Source organism: Barbatula barbatula (genome assembly GCF_947034865.1).
Source record: "Barbatula barbatula genome assembly, chromosome: 21".
Classification (NCBI taxonomy): domain Eukaryota; kingdom Metazoa; phylum Chordata; class Actinopteri; order Cypriniformes; family Nemacheilidae; genus Barbatula; species Barbatula barbatula.
In genome coordinates, this window is record NC_136784.1 from 11,153,859 (window position 1) to 11,181,719 (window position 27,861).

General features: G+C 38.3%; 3 protein-coding genes across 3 annotated transcripts in view; all 3 read left to right on the forward strand.

Moving 5' to 3' along the window:
* The first annotated feature begins 53 nt into the window (after window positions 1-53).
* rnf19b (ring finger protein 19B) lies at window positions 54-14,483 on the forward strand. Its single transcript, XM_079485341.1, has 10 exons — window positions 54-293; window positions 5,429-6,601; window positions 9,590-9,789; window positions 10,056-10,200; window positions 10,293-10,455; window positions 10,878-10,992; window positions 11,494-11,634; window positions 11,721-11,910; window positions 12,006-12,140; window positions 12,236-14,483. The coding sequence occupies exons 2-10, from the start codon at window positions 6,027-6,029 to the stop codon at window positions 12,651-12,653; spliced, it is 2,082 nt and encodes a 693-aa protein (XP_079341467.1). The 5' UTR covers window positions 54-293; window positions 5,429-6,026; the 3' UTR covers window positions 12,654-14,483.
* Window positions 14,484-15,190: 707 nt separating this feature from the next.
* ndufs5 (NADH:ubiquinone oxidoreductase subunit S5) lies at window positions 15,191-16,786 on the forward strand. The gene is made up of 3 exons (XM_079484091.1): window positions 15,191-15,291; window positions 15,750-15,969; window positions 16,086-16,786. The coding sequence occupies exons 2-3, from the start codon at window positions 15,754-15,756 to the stop codon at window positions 16,188-16,190; spliced, it is 321 nt and encodes a 106-aa protein (XP_079340217.1). The 5' UTR covers window positions 15,191-15,291; window positions 15,750-15,753; the 3' UTR covers window positions 16,191-16,786.
* A 1,338-nt stretch (window positions 16,787-18,124) lies between these two features.
* Window positions 18,125-27,861, forward strand: part of macf1a (microtubule actin crosslinking factor 1a) — a 140,516-nt gene continuing 130,779 nt past the window's right edge. The window contains exons 1-2 of the mRNA XM_079484509.1: window positions 18,125-18,344; window positions 21,642-21,873. Coding sequence (XP_079340635.1) covers window positions 21,654-21,873 — 220 coding nt within the window. The 5' untranslated portion in view covers window positions 18,125-18,344; window positions 21,642-21,653. The remainder of the gene's footprint in view (window positions 18,345-21,641; window positions 21,874-27,861) is intronic.

Consider the following 27,861-nt stretch of genomic DNA (forward strand, 5'->3'; position numbering starts at 1 on the left):
GGCGGTGTTTCCGCCTCGAGTGCGCGTGATGTCACGCAGGGGCTTTCCTCTCTGACGTGAATGGAAAAGAGAATCAAACTGCGGACATGATCTGAACCGTGTCGTCTACAGGGAAGGAAGAACAGGACAGGAGTCTTCTCCGACGACTGATGGTCGTGTAATGTTATAGTAGATAGTTGTCAGGTGAGATTAATAAGGTTTTACGTGACGGTTCGCTGAATGTACGCGGTTTACAAAAGCACGGAAGGTATCTGCGTACCGCCCTATTCAATACTATCAGCTCCATCTTTACGGTAAGTGACTGTCGTCATGGTTACATTTTAAAATAATCACGACCATGGTTGTTTTATGCGAGTTTATAATATACTGACGTTAACGAAGTGTTAAGGGTTATTTTGGATATGTTCCTGAATTTTGTTTTGACCGGTTAGGCCTTTAACGTTCAAGTACTGTACTGTTTCTTTGCTGTAACGTTATATTGTTTAGTGATGCGGTAAAACTAGTTGAACCCACACTAACGTTGAATGTTAACACATAAGTGAATTCGTTATAATTGGTTGCCAACCTTGAACTAATAGGGCATTACTAAATAATATAAATCAAATACAAAATATAGATGTATTATAGAAAAACACGAGTGTAGCTGTGTAGTCATATTAAGTATTTACCATTTAGTGATATGCACTATTTATCACTCTATCATCCATCAATCCAACGCCCATGTTATGTTTTTTGGTAAAAAATATGTTTTTTGGACATCTAGTCATTTTTGGCAATATATCAGTCTGTGCAAATGAAGATATCCATATCCAAAAGAAGAGGTTCTTGTATACCCTGAACAACTTTGTTTCCATTGGCTGAAAAATATTTTTTTGATCTAAAAATAAAGTTAACTGGGTTTTCATGAACTTTCCAGTATTTGAGTTCTTTGTAACTGTACATAGGTTGTTTTCTTCTGGTAAAATGTGTCCTTGGAGGACTGTAGAGTATGACTGCGTTTGATGTTGGTTTCAGTTCTTCTTTTACTTCACCGAACACATGGTGAATTCCAGTCTTTCTGAATCGGCAGATTTCCTTTTTATACCGTAATCGACCATGTGACTGTTAAGAACTGATAAAATCTAAATACTGGTTTCAAAGGAACCCACACTGTTGTTTCTTTTTATATAAATATTTCTTTGTACCGGCCTCCTGTGAATGTGACAAACTGTTGCTGGTCTACTTATATCTCTCTTTATTGTAACGATAATGCGAACATTATACATACAGGAATTTGACGCAAATGGTTATCATGGCCACTTCCGTTGCTATTAGACTAAAAGAGAACGCAGCAGAGGTGTCTCACAGACACAACCTGGTTTTTATAAGAACATGCGCATTAACAAAGCCACATGCTCTACACAGACATACAGTTTAAAGAGATTTCGTTGAGTATCACAACCCATCTAATGAGATAATGAGCCCGTCTGTTAGTACTTCCTTCCCTCACTGCTGGAAGTTCCCATCACACTGCATCTGTGTGATCAAAGTATCCAGACAGTTCAGTACACCTGTGTAAAAGCACTTAAACGCAAATACTAAATATACAAAACAGTTCCCAGTGGTTTTAAAAGGAAATATGAATTCCTCATTATATCTCGCCCTCGTGTTGTCCCGAACATGTTTCATATTTCTATATTCAAATACGATAAATTTGATCATTATTCATGTTTCATAAAGCAGTAGCTTCGGAATATCTGCTTTTGTGTTTTAGGGAAACTTATGAGGATGAGTAAATAATGACACATTTTCAGGTTTTTTAGGGTAAAATGATTAAAAATACATGACATTAGTATAAATACTAATAATATTGTCCATGGAAAACAAGACAGTAGGCCACACACAAGCATTCTAAAGAACAATAAGCCGCCGGTGAGCTTTACATGTGATTCAAACGATTATGTAATGGTAAGGGATCCGGTAACACACATGTACACCAACTGGCAATTGTGTCTGGTGTGTACATGTGTGTTTCAGATAAAGACACGCTGAGCCCTGTTTGTTAGCCGGCTGCTTTTGCTTTTGGTCTTATGTCAGGGATGATACGAAAGTGATGTCCAGAATGGAAATACTGAGACCTCAAAAAAGTGTCATTCTTATCTCTCACGCTTCCAGTAATGAGTTTGTAACTAACAAAGTTCCATGCCAAACTCAGTTTTAGTTTGATTTCTTTATTCTCATTGGTCTGTTGGATGATGGTTCAATTACATTTAGGTGGTGACAGTTTGTGTGTATTGTCTCGTGTCTCATACAGGATGTCGTCTCGGCTGTGCTCTCGTAATAGCTTGAGAATTTGCAAACCTATGTTCGTTGGTAGCCTGAAGAGTTCATTTGCGGTTTTGGTTAATAATTAATGAGCACTTCTTCCAAATGCCTCTATGACGTTTTGATAAATGCTCTGGAAAGAAACACCATTCATCCTGAAACTGAGCTTTACAGTTAAATGTTGAGACAAATATCGTGTTCCTGACAGGGGATCTTGCTTACAGTAAGTTTCTTTAGGAAGGATCTACTTTCGGTTTGACATGTTCGGTAATTGTTTACTGGTTTCAATTTAAAATCTCTACCTTAGATAGAAAAAATGTGAATACAACAAAGAGAGAGCGATTCTTATAGTGCATTATTGGAAAAAACAACACCCACGATGGAATCTGTGTCCAGAAATTACAAAAGCAAATTAACTAATGAGTTTCAGTGCTTCTTGGTTATGAACATTTTGGCATTCTTATTATAGTTTCAGGATTCAATATGGTCTGTGTTTAAAGGGGTAGTTCACTCAAAAATAAAAATTCATAATATATTCATCCTTGTGTCATTCAAAATCTGTATATGACTCTTTCTTCTGTGGAACACAAAAGAAGATTTTCTAGAGAAATGTCTTTGTGGTTTTGTTTCCACAGAATGGAAATCAATGGAGCCCAGTGTTGTTTGGTTGTTAGCGATCTTCAAAATATCTTATTTTGTGTTCTGCTGAAGAATGAAAGTCACACAGTTTGGGAATGACATGAAAGCGAAAGAAATTAAATTTATTTCATTTACTATACACTTTGTATCTGACTATGTGCAATCCCCTGGGATCAAAGACGTTACATTGGCGCTGCTATAGCCATGATCTATCCACTGAGCTGTATTTCCACAGGAAAGTTATCATACTTAAGCTGCATTACTTGGTATAACGTACATATTCCTACTTATTATCACATCATTTGGCTGTTTTGATCTACTCTGCCACTGGTTACATACAGACAAATAAACTACTAAATGGAAAAAACAGCTTATTTCCAGTTATAGCTTCCGTGTAAGTGAATAAATAATAGACCAACTGTTGTTGCACAACAAACACAACCCCGCCCATAACACACATGCAGCGGCTCGTGCTTTGTAACCTTGCACTTTGGTGCTGAGATGTGACACAGATTTTCCAGAAACGGCTCTTGTTGTGCACCCACAAGCATCTCTCGCACTAAACCTCTGAGAGCACAGATGGTTATTATGTGTAAGTGTTAGCATTAGCTGAGGTTATGCTCCCCCTTCAACACAGTCTGTAGTGCGGTGGAGGCCTATTACCATCCCAGCCCCAAGTTATATATAGATTCTATATATACTCTTTTTTGCTATAATTCAACAGCGGCCTTTCCATACTGCTGCTTAGAATCCTGGAATTAGTAGCTGCAGAGATCGTATGGAATTTTTTCTTTTGTCCACTAGGCAGACTTGCATTTTTTGTTTGTGTGCGCTCTGTCACGAATAGAGCACGCAGCGCTTGCCCATTGTTGAATCGTTGCATCGTAGTGTGTCAAGACATGAGGACATGGTCGCTTCGAGCAATGCAAAAAAAGATAGTACAAAGTGGGTCATATGGACTTCTGTCACCGCTTGCCTCACAGAGCTATTAAATCTGACAGAAAACAAGCAGATGTTTGCTGCTTTTGTTTTTGCTGCTTTTATTTGATATTTAATTGTGCTCATTATATTAAAAACAATATATGATTATATTTTTATTTATTAGGGCTGATTATTATGTGTGGTGTGCCGTGTATATTTATAGGCATATATAGATACACAAACATGCATTTTATAAATATGCGTAATATATATTTAGATTTATACATGTTACATAATCGTGTATGTATATAATTCACAACATAAATACATACATAATATATACATAATACATACAAGCATATATAGTGTGTATATATATATATATATATACATAATATGATTTACATTTAAATATACTTAAATATGCCTAAAATGTATAATATATAGTATGTATCTAATTTATATAGTATTGGATATTTGTCTGTCTGTACATTTTAAGAAAACGTAAAATAAGTAAAGATGTCAAATCCCATATCTCTTAAAAGAGTAGCATGGTGCATTAACAATAATAATATAGTATCCTTTGAAGTACCTTAGTGTAAATCAATACTGTGGTATTAAAATATGGGTTTTTTATTTTGTACTGTGAGATATATATCAAAGTGCCATGGTATTACTGTAGTACCACAGCAATACATTACTGTAAAGGAAGTTTGCTCACTTAGCTTTATACTAGTGTGGTGGTCTCTGTCCCAGATTTTCGATGCGCAGGCATTAGTCAAAGGGTCATCACGGCGGGAAACCAGGACACATCTTACTGAGTTCTGGGTGTGTCTGTGTAACTACAGTTTCAGTATTTATATTTTTAGAGCTGGATAATGTGGCAGGGAGATTGACATCCTTTTTTTTGGCCTTTCCAAATCCGTCCCTCGGATTTACGGTGCTTCTGTGTGACATGTTTTAACTTTATTGATGTTCCCCTCACTCATAAATAAATGAATAAAACCCAGCGGGAGGATGTGCTTGTCTGTCGTGTGATGTATGGTGTTAATATCTGCCGTGTGTGTATGTTTATAAGGGCCAGAGTCTGTGGTGGTCCTTGTTTGCTGTGTTCATAGTGGAAATCACTATGGCAACTGCACTAGCAGCGCAGTGTGAAGTGGAGCTCGAGTATGTGTGCTTGTGTGAGAGCAAGAGGATGAGAGGGTGTCATCGACAGCGAGGCACAAAGAAAATGAGAGATTGGAGTCGAATCCATCCAATGTTAGATCGTGCGACTGAAAATGTAATAACAGAATTCAGCGTCTGGTCTACGTATCAGTTACTTCCTCTTGTCGTCACTGTGCTCAAATACTGCGTTGTTATTGGCTGGTAAGTCAATTATTTGACAGCTCTGTTGAAACCTGTAAAGTGCATGAAGAGTTAATAGTGAAATGAAAAGAGACTGACAATAAAAAGGGAGGAGTGTGTGTGTGTGTGTGTGTGTACGTGAGCGTGCACTGAGCATGCTCCTCATTCAGGCCGTCTGCGTTCTTTGCTAACTTCCTGTTCTCTTCCTCAACAGACCGGCTGATTCAGAAAGAGAGGAGCGCCCGCAACATCTTGGCATTACAAATTCAACAAGAAGGACAGGCATCAAGCCTTGTGAAAGGATTACGGTATTTTGAGCCAGATCGTACAACTCTTAGTCATTAGTGTTGATCAGATTTTTATTTTCACAAAAAACTGTGACTCTAGACCTTAATCTTCTTTAAACGACCACATTGACAGCATCTGTCGGTCTTTAAGTCTGTTTAGAATTTAGTTGTAGCAACTTTCTGTTTCTTTGTTCGATTTCCTCGACGCTGTTACGAGAACAAGATCGTAGGAGTGGCATTTGTTCCATCACCTTTTTGGTTTCCCTTTTGACAAACTCAATTTGTTTATTGTCTAAACATTGATTCTAGCCGAGAGGAAGAAGTGACTTCATAAATGGAATATTCCTAACAGGCATATTAACTGGAATTTGTTGAGTCCTTGACAAATATTCTTTGTGCATCACGAGTGCATCCGTGTTCTTGATTCAAGACTTCATTCAGTTCATTTATTGCAACTTCGACAACACAAGCAAAACATTTATTAAGGACCCAAGCGGGTGAACATATCACGGTCTTTCTTAGGAAATGGGATCTGAAAAAGACTCTGAGTCTCCCCACTCCTCCGTCGGTGGCGTTCCCAATCCCAAATGCCGTGGAAAAAAACAAGGCAGGATTTCATTTCACAATCTGTTCAATGGCAAACGTGGATCCAGGGGAAACAAGGCTAATCTGGGCCCTCCTCTTACACAACACCTGCACCAACAACAGCTTCTCCAGCCCCCCACACCTACCAATGTATCTTCAGACCCAACAGCGACAGACCCTGCCGAGCCACTGTCTGCCAGCCGGGCCTCTCTATGTGACCAAGAGTTCCTAGAGTGCCCCTTGTGCTTGGTGCGGCAACCTGCGGAACAACTTCCCGAGCTCCAGAACTGCAGCCATCGGTCCTGTCTGTGCTGCTTACGTCAGTACCTGCGTATCGAGATCACAGAGAGCCGAGTGCAGCTCAGCTGCCCAGAATGCGCAGAACGACTGTCTCCTCGGCAGGTGGCCGTCATTTTGGACGACCCCGTCCTGATGGACAAGTATGAGGAGTTCCTGTTGCGCCGCTGCTTAGCATCAGACCCAGATTGCCGATGGTGTCCAGCCCCTGACTGCGGGTAAGACTGTTTTGCATATTTTATTTCTCCATATCAAATTTATGACACCCTGCTTGTTTTGAATAGGCACTCGCTTCCAGCGAACACATTTTGGCAAGGCCCCTTAATTCCAGTTAGTACAAGCCCTAATACTACTGTACAGCTGTTTAGGGAGGGTCCTTTTTTTGTTTAGTTTGTAAAAAAAACATGAACATGGGATATATAAAAGGCAAAATATAAACCCCATTGTTCACCTTTGTTATGACCTCACTGATTCCCATAGCCATGTTCTTATGGACACAGAAACACGGGAAGTGCTAGTAACAGCAGGCAAAGACCAACTCACTATTGTCACCCATTGCTTTAAATTTAAAGGAATAGTTCACCAGAAAATAAAAATGATTTCATCATTTACTCACCCTCATGTCATTTCAAACCTGTATGACTTGCAAAACACAAAATAAGATATTTTGAAGAACTTTGGTAACCAAACAACATCCCCCATTTACTTCCCCTGTATGGCCATAAAACTACTGAAACATTTGTCAAAATATCTTCTTTGGTGTTCTACTCAAGGGAGAGTCATATACAAGGTTTAAATGACATATCTGTGAATAAATTATGACAGAATGTGAATGTATGGGTGAACTATCCCTTTAAATGCTAAACAAGCTACTGTGTATAGTGCATCAAACACACTTCTCTATGTGCACATAATGTGTATCTTTCCAAGTATTTCAGTAGGAGGTAATTGGACGGTAAAAGGCAACACTTGCGCTTGTGTGGGAAGTCTTGTTTAGCTGATGTGTCATTCTGAGAGTGCATGATTACATTGGAAGCTTTTACAACCTGCTCGAGACTTGTCAATCATAATGTTGAGCTAATGGCCTACATCTAAGGGACACGTTTCTGTCTGCATGTTTGACAAACCGCCTCTTCCTTTGAAACCCACGGTCAATGCAGAGGGATTTTCACATGGTGTAGGGATTTTTCAGAAGGGGCATTTAATCAGTTTGGAGTTCACTCTGTTGGTTACCATGCAGCATATAGAGTGACTTTAAAGGGATAGTTCACCCAAATATTCTGTCATCATTCACTCACCGTCTTGTCATTTCAAACCTGTATAACTTTCTTTCTTCTGCAGAACACAAAAGAAGATATTTTGAAGAAAGTTGGTAACCGAACAACACCAGTATCCATTCATTTTTTTTGTACGGACACGAAACCAATGCAGTTCACTGGGTACTGCCGCCGTTTGGTTACCAACCTTCAAAATATCCTCTTTATAGTGTATCAGTGACAATGTGACTTATTTGCCTTTCATTGCATCTACCTTAATAAAGAATAACAATGAATCAGTCACCCTGTAAATGCCAACGAATACACACCGTCATGGTCCCTCCTACTTACCTATTCATTCAAATCACAGTAAAATATGTTTTTGTAACCTGTAGGATTTACATCCATTAGCTTGGCAGACCCTTTCATACAAAGCAACTTGCATAACCAAAGCTTTTCTAGAACTGTTCTGTTCGCTGCCAGTTGACCTAAACCTCCAAGAAGTATTTTTTGCAATGGTTTGATTACCATCAGCCCACCAAGCAGCAATGTAGCTTGATTGAAAGGCCCCGGCTGCCAATGGGAGAAAGGAACAGCTTGTTTCTTTCAGTGGGTTGCTACGGAAACTGAGATGCGGTACAGACGTAGAGTTGCCAGGGGTAACTGAGGCTGCTGTTTGATTAAGACGATCATTGGCTACTCACTTGACCGTGTTCCTTTGTGAGCCACTCGATTTCATGGACTTCAGCTCTCCAGTTGTTGGGCTCAGTTTTATGGGATAGCATAGTTACGGCTAATGAGGTTAGGTTTTGACGTGACTGTACATGTAGGGAGCGAGCGTGCCAGGTTTGAATGGTCCTGTTGCAGCTGAGCTAATTTATGAGGTGGAATTTTTCTGAAGAACCTGCTTTAATGCCAACAGGTCAAAACATGTACGTAAAATGAGCAGAATTGTTTATCACATGATTTGTTTGAAGTTGTTTGGGTGAAGTTGTAGTGTAATTGAGCTAATTTAAAGAGATAAATTAGTTTTAGTGTCATTTAAAATATCCACCCATGAAACAGTTGTATTTTGCCATGATCCAAGTGTTGAATATAAACCGTGCCCTTGCCAGAATGTATTAAGTTGAATTAAAAATCACACAAAGTTCTAAGGATTAATGGTTAGGTTTGAGGTTATCTTTTATATATCTGTGCCTTTCTGTAGTTGTTTTGACATCTGCAGTTTGGACACCAGTTGGCTGATGTTCTTAAGAACTGGAGTAAAGTGGAATTTGATTTCTTGGACAAATATTGACTGGCAACAGATCCTCCCTCTGTTTTTCCATTCTTTAGTATTTTGCAGTCTCCGCTATGTTCCCTTTAACAGCTGTTTGACATTTACAAAGAAAAGACGACTCCATTGTTATTATGAGGTTCATTATTTTGTGGCTCTTAGAGTCCAAAAAGTATTTGAATCTTACTTGGTCAGATAACATTTACAAATTATAGACTCTGTCATCATGATTACAGCATTACATTATTTTCCTTGGAAATATCCTGGTAACACGAATATAGTAATCATCATACACCACCATGATACTGAAAACATCAGTACTACATTGAATCTGAATCATTTATCAGACCTTTATCCTAATCCACAAATAAAACATGCAAATCTACTTCCTGTAAGTACAATACCAACGGTAACTCAATGGCAAGTTTTCAGAGTAAACTAGACTATATAAAAAGTACCATTGATGTTACATGTTGATACAAGGTTTCCCCTGAGTCCTTGACAAGTTTATGTACCTTTCATATTAAAAGATTTCCATCTGTAACCAATACTGAATCGTGTTTTTTTCCATAATGCTTCTTCATATAGGTAGATTATACTACATAACTAAGTTTAATATTTCCATCTGACTAAAATGAAATTCTTGACCTGTTTATTTTATGTTCTCATGCCAGTTTCGCAGTAATTGCATCCGGATGTGCCAGCTGTCCCAGGCTGGTGTGTCGAAGGGAAGGGTGTGGTGCTGAATTCTGTTACCACTGCAAGCAGGCTTGGCACCCTAACCAGACATGTGACTCTGCTCGCCAACAGAGAGCGCTGTCCCTTAGAACACATAGTAACCATTCACCCAGCTACACGGCTGAGCAGGGACACAGTGAGTATTCTAACACCTCTCTGACATATTTTTCTTACTCATGTCATTTAAACGTGTATATGACTCTGTGGAACACAAAACAAGATATTTTGGGAAATGCCTCTGTGGTTTTGTGTCCATACTATGCAAGTCATTGGAGGCCAATGGGTCTAACTTCCTATTTCATTCACTCTTCTCATTTCCACCTGACATTCGGGTTTATTTATAGTAGAAACCTCTGTCTGACTATACAAAATCTAAATCTAGACCCTCTAATCTTCTCGCAGCTGATGACATCAAGCCTTGCCCCCGATGCGGTGCCTACATCATCAAGATGAACGACGGCAGCTGTAATCACATGACCTGCGCTGTGTGCGGCTGTGAGTTTTGCTGGCTCTGTATGAAGGAGATTTCAGACCTGCACTACCTCAGGTAGAAACTCTTGGCAATTTCTGCCTGCCACCATTGTCATTCTGAAATTCCTTTGGGTGAAAATAATTCTCCTGGATGTTGTGTTTTCTTAGTCCATCAGGCTGCACCTTCTGGGGAAAAAAGCCATGGAGTCGCAAGAAGAAGATTCTTTGGCAGCTGGGCACTTTGATCGGTGCACCGGTGGGCATCACTTTGATCGCTGGCATCGCAGTTCCTGCCATGGTTATTGGCATTCCGGTTTACATTGGGCGCAAGGTGCGGATTCCTGACATTTAACCTTTATCAGGAAGAGGATTTTGTTCAAATGGCTGGGAATTTACCAGCCTCCACCCGCTTTGAAGTTTAGCCAACTTAATTGCTTTGAATCTGGTACAAAGAGTTACTTGTGTAAAATTGTTCAGGCAGGATTGAAAGTGGGTATACAGCATTGTCTATCTTCCCTGGAACTTAGTGTCAAAGATTTATTTTTGAAATCGCTGCCTTCTAGTAATGTGGACAGTGTTAATAAACATTTATGCCAGATTAAAGTTACAGACGCCATCTGCCAGCAGTCTTGTTACATTTGAGAGAGCTGAACCCTACTAAAATGGGGTTTTATTGTATTTACAATTAATCTGATAGCCTCCAGTGCATATCATATTAACTAATAAAAGTGCTTTAATCTTGTTTTATCACAGATCCACTCACACTATGAGGGGAAGAAGATCTCCCACCACAGGAGAAATCTGGCTATCACTGGAGGCGTGGCTTTGTCAATCATTACTGCCCCTGTCATCGCTGCCGTCAGTGTGGGTGAGTATTCTTAAAACTGTGGGATTCACAATTACATTTATTATTTTAACAGATCATTTCCATGTTCCAAAGTTTGTCAGAAAGTATTAGTGAGGTCAAAAGGTCTATAACACACGTAGAAATTCTCAAGCAACTATTATAAATTCTTAATTCCATTTCACACTTTCAAGAAGTGCCATGCTATGGTCAAATTCTTGCAATTTGAGTTTAAAAATATATATTTATACTTCAAATAGATTCAAGCACATATGCATGTCCCAAAATGTAGAATGTTAAATCTTAAAATGTTGAAATAATAGATATATGAAGGAAAATATAAGCTTACTTAAATAAAAAGCAAAATGAACAGATTTGAGTACTAAATTCAAATTTGGTGTTACACAGTGAGTAAATTATGAGATAAATTACCCCTTTAACCCAATAAAAAGTGCAGTAGATATAGGTTATTCATTGCTTGAACGTAAATTTACTTTATCTTCATATGGTATCTCTTTGCTAAAGGGATTGGTGTTCCAATCATGTTGGCATATGTATATGGTGTTGTGCCAATCTCTCTGTGCCGTGGTGGGGGATGTGGGGTGAGCCGGGGCTTAGGACGAGGTGTAAGAATAGACTTTGATGACGACGATGGACCTATTACAGGTAAATATTTGATTCAGGTCACATTAAAAGAAAAATATATTACTGGCTAATTTGTAGTGCTAACGAATTGCATTGTGTCATTGTAGTTGCTGATGCATGGCGAGCACTCAAGTCCCCCAGCCTGGGCGAGAGTAGTTTGGAGGGAGGAGCTAGTGGCCTAAGTACCACCTCTCCAAGCGAGGGCCTATCAGTGGCTCCAGTGGGCCTGGGAGACACGCCGCACTTCAACACACTAGCTGGAGGAGCGCTTGGTGCTAGGACGGGAAAATACAGCAGGTATGGGCACTGGTGCATGTTGGGATATTCGGCGCAAAGTTAGTGTTGTAAATACATTCTTGTGTAAATTCATGCCATGTTTGTGTATGTGGCAGGCTGGAGGTTCAGGGAACAGAACTGGGAAAGGAGGCTTGTGGCAGGGAGACTGGCAGCTTGGGAGCTGCTAGTGACTGTGCCAGCACAAGAGGAATGGCAGGATCCATCACGTCCTCTTACACTTTACCTGACAGGTGTGTGTGTGTGTTAGTCACCTGTCTCAGTTTTGAAAAACTAGCGTTTTACAGCCACTTCAGTCTCACCTTTTGTACAACCTTACATGTTTCAGAGAGGGCACTAACCTTGAGATCCAGGTGGACATTGAAACTAAACCCAGCCATCTGTGTTTAACCACTGAAGAGGATCTGGCTCCGCCCACTTCAGCTATGGCCCCCGGCTCAGGGGAGGAGCCTCTGGACTGTAGTTCCCGCAGAAGCGGTGTAGTGTTGGATTCCCCTCTCGGTCTTTCCCCAGGGGTGTCACTCAGGGAGGGTCTTAGAGACGTCACCCTTGCTCAGCCGGAAAGCATCCGCAGCGACCTTGAGATGTCCGACACTCAGTCGGATGACATCGCGGAGCTCACCTCTGATGACTGTGACTCGCCCCACCCCAAGAGTTGCCACGGCGCCCCACCGCAGACGACCTGCAGAGCCTTGAACCCCACCGACAGCTTGCACTGTCCCGACAATGTCATCCTTTACGTGTGAGAGCGACTCTCACAATTGCACAAATCCACTGTTCCTGAGCTTCTGACTTGTAAACGCTTTACCTGTTGTTTTGCTGCATTCTATAATTATTAAAACACCTTACTCGCATCTAGACAACTCATGGAAGTGATTGATCATCGCTCTGCTCTCCTGTCGAGAGCATGGATGAGTCCTCTACCTCTTCAGAAATCCATACTGTTACTCATTTTGTTGTTGTGTTTACTTCTTGGTACAACAACAATGCCTTGAGCAAACTAAAAAAGGGTAAAAGGACAGTTCACCCCTAAAATGAAAATTCTGTCACATATTGCAAACCTGGTGGATTGTATTTCTTCTGTCAAACACCAAAGCAGAATTTTCTGCTTTTTATAAATGCTCTATATTTTAAAGTTTTCTGAAGATAACTTTAATCTTTTCTTAAGTTAATTTTTGGCCCTTTGCAACCATTGGTCACCATACACGTTTAATAAAGAGAACAGAATGGTTTCATGGCAGAAAGAAAGTCAAACCGGTTTGAAATGACAGGAAATTGAACTAGAATGAATACACAGAATCTCCACAAGTGGGTCAACTGTCCCTTAGAAAGGTACTACCATTGCCACAAGAATTTACTTAGAAAACAAACAAACAAATAATGCTACGGAGTGAAATGTCATCAAGCACACCTACATGTGAAAGATTCCCTAATGGTTTGAGTGACTAACTTCTTTTTTTTCTGAATGATTTAATGAACATTACAGTATTGTCTGTATGTTTGTTTGTCTTTGATTTCATCCTATACGACCAGGAAATTGTATGATTTGCCTAGCGCATGCGAAAACAAGCATAGTATTGTTTTGGTCACCCGGACCCAGTTTGCACAGAATACACACTTTAGGTAAATCACACGCAGAACGAAAGACTGTATAGAATTCATAAGCAGACAACGTCACTTGAATCACTGACTGCTTGCCTTACAGACAGAGCACATGCACTCGGTTTCCTTAAACTGTCTGTAATTCACTGACAACACTGTCTGTGCCCTCATGAGTTGAGATTGAGAGAAAGGAAATGTGTGTTTGCCATGTGTGGATGTTTACCAGTGTTGATTTTATTAATGAATATGAAATTGTATAGTATCAAGCATGGAACTGCCTTTCACATGCATGTTTTTTGTTATTTTCAATCACTTTCTTAAGCACACAGCTTTGAATTTTTTCATGAGGCTTTATGTTTATTTTACCTGCTAGCTGGATGGATGGAGATAAGTGTTGGCTTGTTGGATGAATGAATGAGCACTCCTGCACTTTAGCATATTTATCATTGTTCTACATTGTAGGCTTATATTTATGCACTCCCTTTTCTTTGGTTTTCAGCCTCTGGGATTACACATTTTTTTAAACAGCCGTCGTGATTTTATTTAATTTGATGTAGAAAGTTTCGTATTCTCTATGTGCTACAATGCTTATTGAATCTTCTGCACAGCTATCATAATTATTATATGCAGAGATCATTTTTAAATGAATGATTGGTTTGGGTTTGGCTTTGTCTTTGTCTTGTTGTCACAAAAAAAACGGATTTGTGGTTGACACATCTTTTGCTTTTTTTGTGTGTGTAGATGCTTTTATACTATGTCGGTTTTTGAGCGAGTTGTGAAAAGTACTTGACAATTTGAATATAAAGTGAAATGAGTGTTAACATCTAAATTGTACTAAAATAGGCAATATGCAGAAAAGACTAAAAATGTGTTAAATCTGGCATTGTTTTGTACATCCCCAAAAAGCAAAGATAAATGCACTGGCTGTGAGTGTTTGAAATAATATGAGAATAAACATTTCTTCCTTTGTGGCAAGTTATGTCTCTTTATTCGTTTTTGTATATCTTATACTTATGAGCTACTAATAGTCAGTAATGCACAACATTTCCAGCGATATGCAGTAGTTTATCTTTTGGATAGTTGAATATTGCATTATAGGTACTTCAGTAGATAAGTATGAAATCATGATTCTACAATTACCACAATATTTTGTAAATACAGATGTAGTTCACCAAATTATCCATGGTCATGTGACATCAGTTTTGACTTTGTATCTTTATTTTGGTTTTAAATACACCTTATAGATACGTGCTAATGGCACCTGTCTTTAACATTTTTTTATCTAATGCAATTAAAAACATCATCATCCTTATCTTCGTCCCTTCTCAAGACTTTGGACTCAAAGTATGACTAGTAGTAAAACATGTTTATGTATTAAATTTAAACTGGGTTTCCCGGACAGGGTTTAAACCTAGTCCCAGACTAACTTCAATGTCAGAGGTGTCTTGATCGAAAACAACTTACACTGACATATCTTAAAATATATCAATGCGGTTGTTTTGTCTCAAGATTGTTTATGTTTTGTAAAGTATGTTTTTTAAAACAATTTAAATATCAAAATGTAACTAAGGCCTAGTCCTGGTTTAAAATAACCACCCCAAAATGTTGAATCAAGCAACACTGCCCTCTTCTGGTGCTGCACGATGTCAACGTCAAAAGGTTTTGCATCACTGTCGCAAATACCGCTGTCTGACTGAAGCAGTAGCGGATGCTTTGCGGCAGCTGAGAGGTCGTGAGTGAACTGTGGGCCTGAAGAAGGTTAAAGCGACTCTGATCCAAACGGTCAGTGTTTGTTATTACAGTTTTTATGATAATGTATGTTCGGTGTACCATAGATATGACAACAAGAATGTAAACCTTTTATTGCACATACATTAAATTAGAATGAACATCAGTGTGCTCCGCCGTTATAAAGCTTAACATGTAAGGCTAACAAGTTAGCAAGCAATAGATCAACGATTATCAACAAACAACCTGTTATTATTTTAAATATATTAGATTAACTAGTGCTCCTTTGTTCCTCTCTCGGTTTATTGTATTTAATATTGATGTTGTAAGAAAGCAAATGTATATGTTGTCAAGTATGAACGCTACTAGCGTTTCAATAACTTGGGACAGTACAAACAATATCTTGGGTTTAATCATTGTTTATATGTATGTTAATTATTGTGTTTATTGTATTACTTTAGTTTTAACTTCAGTATTGGACATTAACGTCTAATATTTATATACATGCTTAGAAACATGCCATTCGTAGACCTCCAGTCAAAGCTGGGCATTAATCTGGACAAGTGGCTCTTGGCCCAGAGCGGGGAGCAGCCACAGAAGCGGGCCGCTCGCTGCCATGCCTTCGAGAAAGAGTGGATCGAGTGTGGTCATGGTATCGGCCAGACGAGGGCTAAAAGAGAATGCAAACTTGAGTTTGAAGACTTCTACGAGTGCATGCATCGCCAAAAGACAGTAAGTCCATTCTGAGATGAAGCTTGTTAGCAAACTATTGACCAAATTGTATTTGAGACTGGTTATCAATATTGCTGTCGTTACTATGATACAATTATTGTTATTACTCCTTACAGCAAAAACGCTTGTATGAGATTCGTAAGCAGAGGGACAAGTTGATGAAGGAGGGATCCTACACGCCTCCTCCACAGCACACAGGCAACGAAGAGGCGCGGCCATAAAACCAGCAACTCCATACAGAACTCACTCTTAACCCGGTCAAACTGTTGCACAGTTGCTTCCTCACTTATGTATTATAAATAATTTCGCTGTATCAACATTGTTTCGTGTTTGAGAAATAAATATATTGATTCCATGTTATTACAGTTATTGGTGTCATTTTAACTATTTCATTCATTTCAGAATTTGGCAGTAATCATGTTTCATTGTATGAGATTTAGCGGCATCTACTGGTGAAGTACTGGTGAGGTACTGGTGGTGTTCCACCTTCCCTAATTGAAGAGCTGCGTGGCTGACACAGATCATGTATTCACAATTCGTCCGTTTAGGGCTACTCTAGAAACAACATGGTGAATTCCATGTAAAGGAACCCGCAGTGAGTAGAGAGAAATAGTTGATTCTAAGGTAATAAAACCAAAATGCTTCGTTATGTGACGTCTTTATACCATTCTGAATTCGATGGTTATGTATATATTGCATTTATGTCAATAGATTCTCCATAAAATGACACACCGGACCCTTAAAATTTAGATATCCAGTAAAGCCGTTTAAACGTTGTACCCTATCTGTTTAAAGACATTAAAACATTTATATTTGGGCTTGAATTCATTTTTCAAGTAGCTTGAGATAAGTCAAATTCATTCTGATTGAGCATATTCTGTTGTGTATTCATGTAGCTTTTTGACTCTAATTTGAAATGAACTATCTTTGAATGGTTTGGATGAGCTTCCCATGGGATAGCGTCTCTAAAAGCTTCATATGAATGCATCCATCCTTTCGACATAGCGGCTAAATTACTAAGCCTATCAAGAGTAGTGATTTGCCATCTTGGTCAGTGGGTGGCAGTAACAAACCACTTTTTTTAAGATTCAATACACTGAACAGGCTAAATTAAAACGTAAAAAGGGTATTTAAGCATTCACCATCAACAATAACTTCTATGCAAAGCGTTTTTGTAAATCATTGAGTTAAAAAATGATAGATATGTGTAGAGATATTTAGTTCAAATGGAATTTCAAGTCAGGTGGAATGAAGACACACTTACCGTCACAAGGGTTCAATTAAGTTTCAAGTTTATAAACCGACTTTGTCTAGACGATTAGTTATGACTGTAAGGTCTACGGCATTTTAGAACCTTCACATAATAATCATCATATTGGAGTAAAAATTAGGGAAAGAATGTCCACGGGATGTTCCACTGGTATTTTTGGCTGGTTTTCTGTGATGGCTTTTGTTTCATCTGCACCACCAGCAGTTGACCCTTCACTGTCACTATTATACTTCAACAACTTTTATATGTGTTTGAACATGGCCAAGATAAAAGAATATTTCAAACGTTATGCTATCGAGGGATAGAACTTCCAGAAGAATATTAGAAGAGAAAAGAGAAATTCTAATGGATCATTGGAATTGTACTGGTGTTACGATACTACAGCCTAATGGTCTCGGTGGATCTCTACTGGCTACGTGTTGGGTTCTATTGGTGGGAGGTTATCTAGCCAATGGGAATCAATAGAAATTATTTTAAATTCTACTAGAATAACACATAAAACACACAACCTGAAGGAATGTTGTAATGGTTTTAATGCTAGCTGATTTTTTATTAAATGTATTGTATTACTTACAATAAGTATTTGTATTGTTTTTCTCAGCAGTGACCTTTAAATAAATTGATCATTAAATATTTCTAAATCAATAACAATTTCAAAATTGAATCTGACTTTTGAACCCCAGTCTATGGTTTACTAATAAACGATAAGAGTAATATAATCGATATACAATTATTTTATTGAATCTATCAGACTTAAATCTTGTCGTTTGATAAAATCGCGATTTTTACACAGGGCTAATCATAAAAACCATCACCATCATCATTAAAGAGGGTTGGGCCAAAACGAGGATGAGAGGAGAGAGTGAGGAAGAGGAGGAGGGGGCTGGAGACAGAGAGAGCGGGAGAGAAGGAAGGATATGAAAGGAGGGGAATAGACAGCCATTACCGAATCACAGTCTCCATACTACTCCGTCAACCGGCTCGGTGTGAAGCGAGAGAAGCAGTGTTCGTGTGGCCGGCTGAGAGGCGTGTTTGTCGGGATTAAGAGCCAGCGCATCTCCGCCTCTGTCACCCTGCGCGCGTTAACGGGAGTTGCCGCTATACGGTAAGAAGGTCCAAATGTCCATCTTTATTCGGTCTCGGGGAGTCTTACAATCATCGCCCATATCCCAAGTGTGTCACCATATCTCTTGCGTTTAATCTGTGCTATAATGTTAAATGGTAGCGTCAACGTTTGATCACTAATGCTGAACTAAAATGTTACAAATCTTAAAAGCTTGTAGCGGAGCGATGTGTGAATCTCTCACGTTAATGAATTACAGATAAAGGCGGTTTATGCTTTATTCATTCATCGCCTGCATGAATGGACCTACCCAGAAACCCGTTATTCTGTGTGGACAAAGACGTGCGGCATCTCTGGGGACACCCTCACGGGTTTCCGCCACATTACGGTCAGATTTCCCGTTTAACGGAACTCGCGGCCCTCTAATGTGATTTTGTAGCACGAGATCCGTTACTTGTAGCAGCCGTGGTACGTGTTGAAGGGGCGTTACTAGACACATATGTATCGATCTTTCCATCTTTAGGAATGTTGCATATTCATTCATTTCTCCAGAGACGAATATTGTAATCGGATTTTCACGAGCATTTCTGGTCAAAAGCAAATTTTCAGTATGAGGTCAAAGTGTATAACAACATCCACAGATGGTTGTCAGCACTGTTTTGTGGAGAGATGGCAATGCACCATCAATCTTGTTTTTTTGATAGAACTTATAGCAATAACAAAAGCTTTTACAAACAAAGTACTATTATTCTTACATTGTGGAATCCATCCACTCACATTATATAGGGAGGGACACAAAATGGATTCTGTTTACAGGACAGTTTGCCCTAAAATGAACATTCGGTCATGTTGTTTGAAACTCTTGTGTGTGAACACAAAAGAAGATATTTTGAGAAATGTCTCAGTGGTGTTGTGTCCATACAATGGAAGTTAATGGAGGCCAATGTTGTTTGGTCATCAATGTTATTTTGTGTTCTACGTAAGAGATAAAGTCATTCGGGTTTTTAGTGACATGAGAGTACACGACAGCTGAATTTTCATTTTTGGTTGAACAATCCCTTTTACACACACAGAATGCTTGACCAGATGATATTACTACCAGATTATATGTCACATTTTCAGTAACAATATGACCACAATACTCTGAATAATGCAGAGGATCCCCCTTCAATACTGTTCTATTTCCCAGCATGTGTCTGTAGTCTGTGTTACTCATCATAACAGCATCAGGGGTGAATGGACGTGAGAACATCTTTGCACATGTTGTATAAACATCAGCAAGAGAAAAACGCCACCGGTTTCGTTCCACAAATGTATAATTTCTGTCTGAGAGAAATGGAGCGGTGGTGCAATATTAAGAGTGTTCTGGGACATGCATTGGCGAACGCTGTGGGAAATTTGGCTCTTTGTGCAAACGCTGAGCCAGTTGTAAAGAGACTTTAAATCAACATAGCAGCTCCCTTTGCATTGTGTGCATGCAACTGCCGTGAACTGACTTAATTCGCTGGCAAGAAAGAAATGAGCGATTAAATAGTGTTTTTTTCCGTTTTCCTTCACTGGCATATAATGACACAGTGAGGTTTTGAATCCAGCATTGGCTCTATTTATATCTGTTGGCTACCACAAAACCACCATGCTGTCAGACAGCAGCAGGATAGCAAGAAGATCTAGATTCAGCAGTTCAGAGTGAACTTCCGATCTGGAGAAACAATGAAGACTGGGGTTTGTATACTTGCTGGAAATTTATTCTCACATAATGGACTTCTAAGTGTGATTAACTATCTAAGTTAAGTACAATTTTGATATTTGTGTTTACAATAATGAAATTCTAAAAGCTTTATTACATTTAGCTCATAGATAAACAAACCATAGTTTGCTCCCGCTCTCATCTTTTCAAGCCTGTGTCTGTGTGACTTTCTTGTACATTCATTTCATTGTGTGAAATAGGGTTCTAGGAGTAGTGTCAAGAATGGTGATATAAAAATCATATAGATAAAGTATAAATATTTAGCACCCTTTTAAAATTTTGCTATGAAAGCTGCAATGGTTACAAACTCTTTCACTGCCTCCCTACACTTGTATTTTGAAAACAAACGAAAATAATTGATTGAAATAGAAATTTAAATAAAGAACGCAATATTATTATTTACGCATTCGGCAGACGCTTTTAACGAATTATACATTTGTTTATGAATATTTTCAATCTCTGGGATTGAACCCATGACCATGGCATTGCTAGCGCCATACTCTAACTACTGAACTTCAGGAAAGTTATCGCGATATTATCGCTACCGCAAATTTTTTGACCACGATAACCGTGTCATGAAAATCTGATATTGGACAGTCCTAAGGATGTATAATATTTATTTTTACTTGTTGAAAAGGATATCAAAAATTTTATTCTTTCATTTTACTTGTTAGGGCTCTTTCGTTTAATCAAAACTTTTGTTGAAAATGATATAAAAATCGTATCTAAAATCTAATATAAAAATCTAATCTAATCTTAATAAAATCAAAACCGTATGTTGAAAGTCATATAAAAATTCTAAATATTTCACTTTATTTTGTTACAGCTCTTTCATTGAATCAAAACTCATGTAGAGAACAATATAAACATCTACATTTTTCATTTTTATGTTACGATTCTTTTGTTAAATCAAAACTCACGCTGAAAATGATAAAAAACTAAAATTTGAAACATAACTATAACACCACGTCTACACCAGACGTTGCTAATATAGAATTAAGTGTTTCTCATCACGTCTTTGCATCATGGCTGCAGTGGACCTAAACCTGACACTAGACATGATGTAAAGGATACCATAATGCAAATGTGAGTAGTTTGGACGGGAGAGAGAATCTCCAGAAACTTGCATCGAGCTCACTTATATTGATGAGTTCAGCTTGTGTGAAGTATTGTGATGGACAGAAGCCTATTCAGGCCCCCGTGGGCCTCATTCCTTCCAGCTGATCATAGAGGTATGCACATCTCAGAGCTCTGACCCGGCCAAATGGAATGTCCAATACACATCAAGATCTAACAGTGCTGTAACAGAAGGCAGATCAATGCCCTGCCACTTTTCTTTCTCATCATCATCATCGGTGGAGTGAGTCAGCGATGTAGAAGTGATCTCGTAAAAGTATCACTTATTCTAATGTTCATGTTCTTCATGTTCATAATTTCCCCATTATTATTTTGTAATAATTCTTGTGCTGAATAGCCCCGTGGGTGAAAAATTTTGCAACTCTCGCATTAAAAAGTATCTTGCACGCTTCCGCTTTTGTACTGACCTTTTATCCCCCGTCTTACCCTGTTACTGCTCCTTTTTTTCCTCCCAGCCCCCTGGCGAGATGTCTTCCTCGGACGAGGAGAGCCTGAGCGAGCGCTCGTGTATGAGCGAGCGTTCGTTCCGCAGCGAGAGATCGGGGGGCTCTCTCTCGCCCTGTGCCCACAGCACAGGGCCCAAAGGCGACACACTACCATGGAACCTATCCAAACACGAGAGACGCAAACGCAAGAGCCAGGACTCAGTGCTGGACCCAGCGGAGAGGGCGGTGGTGCGAGTAGCAGGTAGGACATTTGACAGGAAGTGGAGGGTGTGAGAATTACAGTGGGTCAAAACGCCTGGAAAACTGTGATTTACAAATGATGTTTTGTAAAGTTATATTGTAGATATGACCTATAGGCAGAGCTGGGTAGATTACTTGGCAATTATAATCAGTTACTGATTACAAACTACAAAGCAAAATTTGTATTCAGTTACTGTCTAATCTCTTTGATTACACATTACTGTAACGTAATCTGACTACATTTGGATTACATTTGTTTGCAAGAGTTTTATCTTTATCTGGTGTATCTGTTTGTCCACAAGAATTTTGTTGTTTAATTCTAAAACATAAAAATTATATTAAATTATATTAAATTATAAAAGTACCGAAAATTGGTCAAAGTCTTTTATACTAAATGATTGCAATAGATTAGAAAAAAGGCCTTACAGTGTATATATCAAGTGTAGATACTAAATCAATGTACGTAAATGGTTGTAATATTCATGCAGTGATGAACAAAACAACAAGTATTCAAACGGCAATCTGACAATAAGCATATCATCTAAACCATAAGCAATGTCAAGTCAACTTTATTCATATAGCGCTGTTTACAATTTTCATTGTTACAAAGCAGCTGTACAAGAAAACATATTGACTTTAAGCAAAACATATAAGTTTATACAGGTCAAAACAAAAAAGGTGAAAATACAGAAGACAGACACAAAACACTCCACACAACACGCACCAACACACATACAAACGCGCAGACACACACGCACAGGTGTGTTAAACGGAATATTAATTCCTGTATGCAGTGTTAATACAAATACAACTTCAAATACAAATAAAAATTCAAGCAGCCCCCCGGCCAGGCAAACAGTGCAAAACAGTATGCAAACGGTGGCAAGGAACCCAAAACTCCATTGGAGGAAAAAAAAACCTCAGGGAAACCAGGCCTAACCAGGGGATTTCGGTTACCCTCTGGCAAAAGCTGCAGCCTCTCCACAAGCTCGACAGTGCTTGCACAACAAGGCAAAATGAAACAATTTTAGATTATCATTAATAATCTAATAGCAGCTGAAATTCTGTAGAGAAGATGTGTCAAGTTGCCGCGTCCTTCTTTATCCAGCTCTATCATCTCAGCTTTTGTCAGGTCTGGACATGAACTGGTAACTGGACTGCTCTGGTAACCTTGGAACAATGAGACAAGACTGGCTGAGAGTAGAGTAGCTACTGTTCTGCACTCTTTGATGCAACAAATACATCAGTTGTTATTGGAAATGTTCCTGGTTCCGGTTGATCTAACTTGTGCAGCCTAAACCTTCTGAATATTTTTATTATGATGGTGTAGTGTATGCAAAATTAAAAAGATTGCATCTTTAGTCAAGATTTAAACTGACAGAGTGTGTCTGCCTCCCGGACAGTGTGGGGAAGACTGTTCCAAAGTTTAGGAGCTAGTTAGGAAAAGGATCTGCCGCCTGCACTTGACTTTGAAATTCTAGTTATTCCCAACTGACCGGACGCCTGAGAGCGTAGTGCATGTGAAGGACTGTAATACAAGAGAAGTTCACTCACAATGGTCTACATAATTTATACTCATAGATACCTGCATATACTTTAGCCACATGAATAACGATTTGCTCATAGCAAATGTAAATGTTCACAACAGAAAGACTGGATTACAAATGACAGGTAAACAACAAAGAAATCTAGTTGTGAAAGATCAAATTTATCACCCACCTGTGCTTGTACAGAAATCCTATACAAAGTCCAATGGAATCAATAGAGAATATTTCAATATTTTTCACAATTATTACCTTTGTGAGCAAACGTTTTGAAAATAGAGGATATATTGTGAATGCTGGGCATTGGACTATTCAGCAGCATAAAAACCCACATTATTTGGATTTATGACTATTGTAGTATTATATTATATTATTATATAATATCGTACTATTTTGTGATTTTCTCTAATCACGCAAATCATAGTTATATTGTTGCTAGATTGTGAAGATTAACACGTTTCTTGAACAATAAACGGCAAACATAAATGCTTGTACACAAAATATGTTAGACTTGCTATTGTGGGTTATTGGATGTCTTATCTTGTCTGTAGTATTTAATTTACTCTGTAACAATACATTTACTGGATTGCGAGTATTTTAAAATGTAATGCAATTCAACTACAAGTACTTTTGGAATCTAATTACATAATCCGGATTACAAGTAATCTGTTACTAACCAGCTAACCAAATGTTTGACATTGACCTTGTTTACTTGATACAAGAGGTCAGATTACACATGATGCTCTTGCCAAATCATCATTGAAATCTTAATTGAGTTACAGATCATCAGGTTTTCGATACAATCTTGAGTGGATGATATCATTAAAGCAAACTGGGAATGGAGGAAATACTTAGAAATCTGAAATTAATTGGCATTTCTTACTCATATTTAGCATTTTTCTAGCCGTTATTAACATATTTCAAGTTTTTTTCTAGTGGTTCTCAAGTCAGTACTCGGTATAAGTTTATAGAGAGATCATATTTACACTTCAAACGAAATTAGAGAACAATGGACCCTTGGTTTGCACTGCAGACTTTTCAGTGTGTGTCACATGATTTAATAAAAGCAATCTGGCAATTGACCGAGGTTGGCGAGAAACACATCTGTTGTTTTGTATATAGACAAGGTCTGGGAACTTTTTGCATGCAGCTGCGTATGAGGATCAAGATCTTTGTGAAAAAAACTGCTTTTGGACCGAAATAGAAATAGAGAGGCATAGTGTTGGAAGCCAAACTGTTTCAAGACACTTTTGCTAGCTGTTTGTCTGGCATTTCTTTCTGATTTCATTAGGCCTGTCAGACAGTCTCTGTGTTTCTAAGTAATCTTGAACCAAACGGTGAATCGAGATCGAGTGGTATGTAGCTATATTTTGATTCTGGGTGTTTGTTGTGGATGGAGCACGAGGAAACCTCAGTCACTTTTTACTAGGTTACTCAAAGCACATTTTTAATAGTGTGCAGACACTACAGCCTCCAGAATTCTGTCTAACCGTCTGTCCTAACCTCGCAGTTTTATTGCCATGTGTTTCACTTCTATTCCCGAATTGGGATTTTTTTTTCTCTGGGATGTTTGTTGACAATGGAGAACTTTGACTCTTCGGAGCTGCACGCATTTGTACTGAATGTATAAAATCTGACAGAAATGAACTTATTTAAGCCTGTCATTTTTAAAAACCTTTCCCAAATAGTGTAAGTATAGCAACGCAGTGTTAAAATCTGTATGCTTGTGCTTATTAGTATCCTGGACACCTACTATTTCCACGCAGAGCTGTCTAATGGACTGCCTGTATCTGTTATAATTACCCTTTTTTCTCAGGCAGCTCAAAGGGCGACTCATTCTGGCTCCCTCAACTCCCTCCTTGTTGCCATGGGTTACCTGTTTGCTTTTCCAGTCCTCCTAGTTTCCATGGCTATGAAGCAACTGGCAAAGGGAATCAAAAAGAGCAAAAGCCTGATAAACAAATAGTGAAGTACAATTAGCGAAATGGTTTGAATTCCAATTTGAGAATGATGTAAAAACGTTGTTTAAAAGTAATATCGAGAATAAAAAGGAAGGAAATCACAATGGAAGGAAGGAAAAGCTTTAAAACAGAAGATGGTATATCAAACGCGGCTAGCGGGTAGCATGCAGGGCGGAATAGAGAGGAAGGGAGATTGTATGTGATTTAAAACACTTTAGTCTTGGAATGCCATGTTGCAAATCAGTTATGACAGTTGCCTAGAAAACACAGTAATCGTCCAAACACAAACAGACCAGTGTACACAGATCTTAACTCCGGGTGTACGCAGGTGAAATAAATTATAAATTCATAAATAAATAGGCTGCAACGACAGAAAGTTTACAGACTGGGTGGCCGCTTACCTTCAAGTGTAGTTTGTGTAAATCTCTGCCCACAGTGAAGGAAGAGGATAAGAGACTGATGAAGCAATAACTTCACACATTTGAAATCTGTTTGGACATGCAGGGTCACACTGGAAAAAACACTTTCATACAACTGCCAATGGACTTCCACTGAATGGCTCCTGTTTAGTCACGGTTTATTGTTGTTGCCCACCTACAGAGTAGGAAAAGAAATCAAATGTGCTTTCCCCGGGAATTTCGGTACAGACAATGAGACAGACGTTTTATAAATAGAATTGTTGGATCTGCGCAAAGTCAAATTGTAGATTCTCCTATACTTATTTCCATGAGAAAAAAACGATTGAGCCTATATATATATATATAAATACAAATCTTTTAAACTGATTCTCTGTCACTGAAATGAACATTGAGACATTGAGAAAAGGAGAATGTTCTGACAGTTATTATAAAAGGAAAATAAAGATTGAACTTTATTTGTGCGTAGAGATTAGCACTTGATTTATTTAAATATGATGCTGTCTTTAACTGTCATGTGAGTTTGTTTTAGGGACACTTGAGGCCAATAGCAATATCCACTGTCAGTTGTTGGACTCTTTGTCATGTGTGTCTTCCAGGACACAGAGACGGCTTGGTTTGTGTGTACAAGTGCTTATGTAAGCTCTTGGTGTGTGAAGAAGAAGAATGAGAGGATTTTAATGAGAGTTTGAAAGTGGTGGAATATATTGCTTTGAATTATATATTTTGTTTTCCTTTTAGACATCAGCTGGTAATCTAAAACATTTTTCTAGTTCTTAATTAATTGATAACTAGGTCTATGGGTGATCTATTTAAGATGAATTCATATTTAGCTTAATTAATATTGTATTTAATACAGTTTGAATTTGCATCAGCAGCTAAAAAGTTATGATGTACTAACATAATTCATTTAATCAAAACTGATTTTACAAGAAAAACATGTAATCTTTTGTGAAAACTGTTATTTTACAGTATTTTTCTGGTGCCCCAGCTGCCAGAAACTTTAAACTTTCATTGTTTTTTTACATTGTGATGTCATGTGATACAAAATCTATTTTGTTGGTCAACTATGAGAAGCCCAAGGTTGTTAGAGAAAAACTAAATGTTTTTAACATAGATGATACCAGCTAGGTGCTATTCACCTCTCTGCTCACTATCAGCTCTGTCTGTAGACATCTGCTACTTCTACTCTCTATATATGGGATGCTTGTCCCAGCTCATGAAGAGAAAATTGATCAAACTGTGTTTATAACATTAGCTTGAGATGTAAGCATGCTATCAATGTTTTATGAGAGCATCTGTATCTGAAGGGGTTTGAGTCACATAAATGTCCCGTACAATTACATTTATTCACTGACAAGACTTGGTGTTTAAAGCAAACAGTTAAAGCCAAAGTAAATATCCATGATTGTTCAACAGTTCATGCTGGTTAATATAGGCTTTCGTGTGCTAAACACTAGTCTTTGCCACCAACTGATTGATAGCAGGGTTAGAAATCTTGACTGTGAAATCTTGAGACTTCTTGATAAATGTGGCCTTGATCTTGGTCAAGGTTTTGGTCTTAGATACACCAGTCCATGTAAACATACTCATACTGCATCTTTAGCTTTGTTGGTAAATAAGCTATTGTTATTTCACAGTATAAATATGGCAATTTTGTTTCGAGTGTGCTTTTAGGGTTGTTTCGGGTTTGTTTGTCATACGCACAAGATATCAAAATCAATCTGTATGCTTGATGTGAGGCTCTGACATTCTATAGCAATACAATATAATAATAAAAAACAGTGAATCCCAACCTTTTTCACTTTCCCTAATGCCCACAACAATTCTTAAAGGCACCTTAAATAACAATTTCTCCACAATAACCTATTCTAGAGCTTGGCAAAACAAAAAAACATATAGGACTGGTTTCGCAGACATAGTTTAGCTTAAACCAGGACTATGCCTGAATTAAATTAAGATATATATGTCGCTTTTATAAAAATGCCTATAAGAATACATTACTGGTGTGCATCTCAAGACAAAACAATGGCAGTGGCACTGATATATTGTAAGATATTTCTGGTCA